Source organism: Brachionichthys hirsutus, unplaced genomic scaffold (genome assembly GCF_040956055.1).
Source record: "Brachionichthys hirsutus isolate HB-005 unplaced genomic scaffold, CSIRO-AGI_Bhir_v1 contig_405, whole genome shotgun sequence".
NCBI lineage: Eukaryota > Metazoa > Chordata > Actinopteri > Lophiiformes > Brachionichthyidae > Brachionichthys > Brachionichthys hirsutus.
In genome coordinates this window covers 183,671-186,802 of record NW_027180402.1, presented here as the reverse complement: position 1 = coordinate 186,802, position 3,132 = coordinate 183,671, and the positions used below count along the sequence as shown (strand labels likewise).

At 51.7% G+C, this 3,132-nt stretch overlaps 1 protein-coding gene across 1 annotated transcript; it reads right to left on the bottom strand.

Moving 5' to 3' along the window:
• Positions 1–744: 744 nt before the first annotated feature.
• Positions 745–1,594, bottom strand: LOC137914679 (uncharacterized). The gene is given in 2 exon segments (XM_068758191.1): positions 745–1,348; positions 1,350–1,594. Coding segments are annotated over 2 exon segments (849 nt in total).
• Between the last annotated feature and the right edge of the window lie 1,538 nt (positions 1,595–3,132).

Here is a 3,132-nt window from a genome sequence, read left to right as displayed (position 1 = left end):
GTCCAGTAATGAGAGGAAGGCAGTAGCAAGGCAGTCGTCACTGACATCTACATGAATGTTAAAATCTCCCACAACAAGTATCTGTTCTGCTTTCAGAACTAAGCTTGTTAAAAATTCTGAAAATTCTGACATGAAATCAGAGTATGGGCCTGGAGGGCGGTAAACTATAACAATCAGGACTGGCTGGCTTGATTTCCATGTTGGGAGTGACAGACTAAGAATAAGACTCTCAAAGGAGGTATAGTTTAATTTAGGTTTAGTGTTAATCTGGAGCTCAGAGTTATAGATGGCTCCAACTCCACCTCCTCGGCCGGCGTCTCGAGAAATGTGAGAGTTAACATAAGTCTGAGGCGTGGCTTCATTTAAACTGAAATAATCTTCAGGACCCAGCCAGGTTTCAGTCAAAGAGAAAATATCAACATGCTGATCTGAGATCAGATCATTTATTAAAAATGCCTTTGACGCCAAAGAGCGAATATTCAAAAGTCCACATTTAATGGTTTTACTATTATTAATTTCTGTGGCAGCAGTTTTTATTTTTATAAGGTTTCCAGGAGTAACACGTCTCCTGTACAATTTAACAACCTTAGGGGGTTGGGGAACAGACACCATCTCTATAGACACCATCTCTATGGGGTTCTGTGTGGGGTTCTGGATGGGGTTCTGGGTGGGTGACTGATCCAGAGGACGCTCAGAGATGGGTGTAGGACTACATCTCTGACTCCTGGTCCCGACTCTGGATTGTCAGGGTTTTGGTTGTCTAACAAACTCGGTCAGATTGCTAGAAATGAGAGCTGCGCCACCAAACGTAGGATGGACACCGTCTCTCCTAATAAGACCAGGTTTTCCCCAGAATGTCTGCCAGTTATTTACGAAGCCCACGTTGTTTTCCGGACACCACCTAGACAGCCAGCGGTTGAATGACGACATGCGGCTAAACATATCGTCACCCGTCAGATTGGGGAGGGGGCCAGAGAAAACTACGGAGTCCGACATAGTCCTAGCAAAGCTACACACCGACTCAATATTAATTTTAGTGACCTCCGACTGGCGTAGCCGGACGTCATTAGTGCCGACGTGGATTACAATCTTACGGTATTTACGTTTAGCTTTCGCCAGCAACTTCAAATTTGATTCAATGTCGCCCGCTCTGGCCCCCGGGATACACCTCACTATGGCCGCTGGAGTCGCTAGCTTCACGTTTCTGAGAATGGAGTCACCAATCACCAGAGTACTGTCCTCAGCAGGTGTGTTGCTGAGCGGGGAAAATCTATTAGAAACGTGAACGGGGCGGTGGTGAACCGTAGCGGGCTTCGGACTATGCTTCCTCCGAACAGTCACCCAGCCGCCTTGGTGCAGCCGGGAGACGGTTAGCGGCTCGGTCCGCACCGCTAAGGGAGGGCTGGCTAGCTATCGAAGCTACTGGATTCGCTTCTATGGTGCGGAACCGGGTCTCTAAATCATTTAGCCTCGTCTCCAACATAGCAAATAGACTACACCTCTTACACGTTTCGCTGTCAGTAAAGGAAGCAGAGGAGAAGCTAAACATTTGACACACTGAGCAGGACAGCGGAGAGGCAAAGGGAGAAGCCATCGCTAGCTAGCGGTGCTAAAAGCTATTCGACAGTTAGCTTATCAAACCAAAGGAGAAACGCCCCAAAGAGTTGTGAAAATTGGCGGCGTTAATCCGCTAACAATAAATAGGACAGGTAGTGATTAAAGTTATGTGGGAAAAGAGCAGAAAAAGTGGCAGAGAGAACAAACAATTCGTGTAACAAGCGGACAGGAAGTGACGCAATACGCTCACCGGGGTACGTCAGTCTCTCAGCGGGTCTCAGCGGGTCTTTACAGTGCTGCTTCCACAACCCCCCATCAAAGAAAACAAACCGGCCGGCTCGGCTCGGCCGTGCGCTGCGGTCCGCTTTACCATCTGCACGTTGCCGTCGATGGAAAAGACGTTCTCTACGAGGTAGAGGGACGCCAGGACGCATCCCAAGCTCCACACGTCAATGGCTTCGTCAAAAGGCAGGCCGAGGGACACTTCTGGAGCTCTGAGGTGGGAGGACGAAGGTCAAAGGTGAGAAAACTATTGGCTGCGTGCGAGGACCAACCCCCCTCCCACCCCCCCACAGGTCACCTGTATCCACACGGCTGCAGCATCATCCCCGGCCGGGTTTCAGACACTTCCACGGCTTGTCCAAAGTCAATCAGCTTGACCCTCAGCGGCTGCTCCAGACGGTCCACCAGCATGATGTTGTCCGGCTTGATGTCCGTGTGGACGACGCCAAGCGTCTTCAGGGAGTCCAACGCCACACACAGCTGCAGGGACAGAGACGGGACCGTTTCACGTGTCCTGCTGCTGCTTAGCAACAGGGTGATTGATGTCGTATTGCAGCACACACCTGACGCCCGGTTGACCGGAGCTCATCCAGGGACAGCGGCTGCCAGTTTAACCCTTTCACGTTAGCTCAGCCAAAGCACTGTGTGGACATCCGGTTGCTTTACACGGCGTCAGAAGCTGCTGACGGACGTGCGGCTTCAAGGAAACGGTGAAGTCGAACCCCCCCGGAGGATTTCCCGTTCGACCGGCCGACTGAACGGCGAGATTGGAAGCAGCGTTTCCAGCATTTTGGGGCGGCGACAAGACTGAATACGGAGGACGGTGAGGTCCAAGTCAGTCCCCCGATTTATGGCACGGGAACATTTTTAAAACATTCACTGTTGCGGAAGGAGGCGGAGCTAAAGAAATCTGAGGTTGTGTTAGAAAACTACGACAAATACTTCTACCCGAAAAGGAACGTTATCCACGAGCGTGCACGTTCCCACCGGAGAGCGCAGCGGCCCGGCGAGGAAACCAAAAGGTTTAGCAGAGCCCTCTGAACTATCGGAACATTGTGACTTCGGGACACGCAGCGAGGAGGACATCAGAGACCGGATGGAGGCGGGACAAAGAGGCGTCTCGTAAACTGCCGTCAGGATATCCCAAGATCCCGAGAAGGTGCACCAGCAGGGAGAGGAGGTGGGGGGGCGCCATATTTCCTCGGGGCGGTCGCAGACACGAGCAGCGAGAGCGACCAACGGACTGTTGAGACTGTGATCGGCCCAACGGCGGTTACATTTCAGATTGACGCA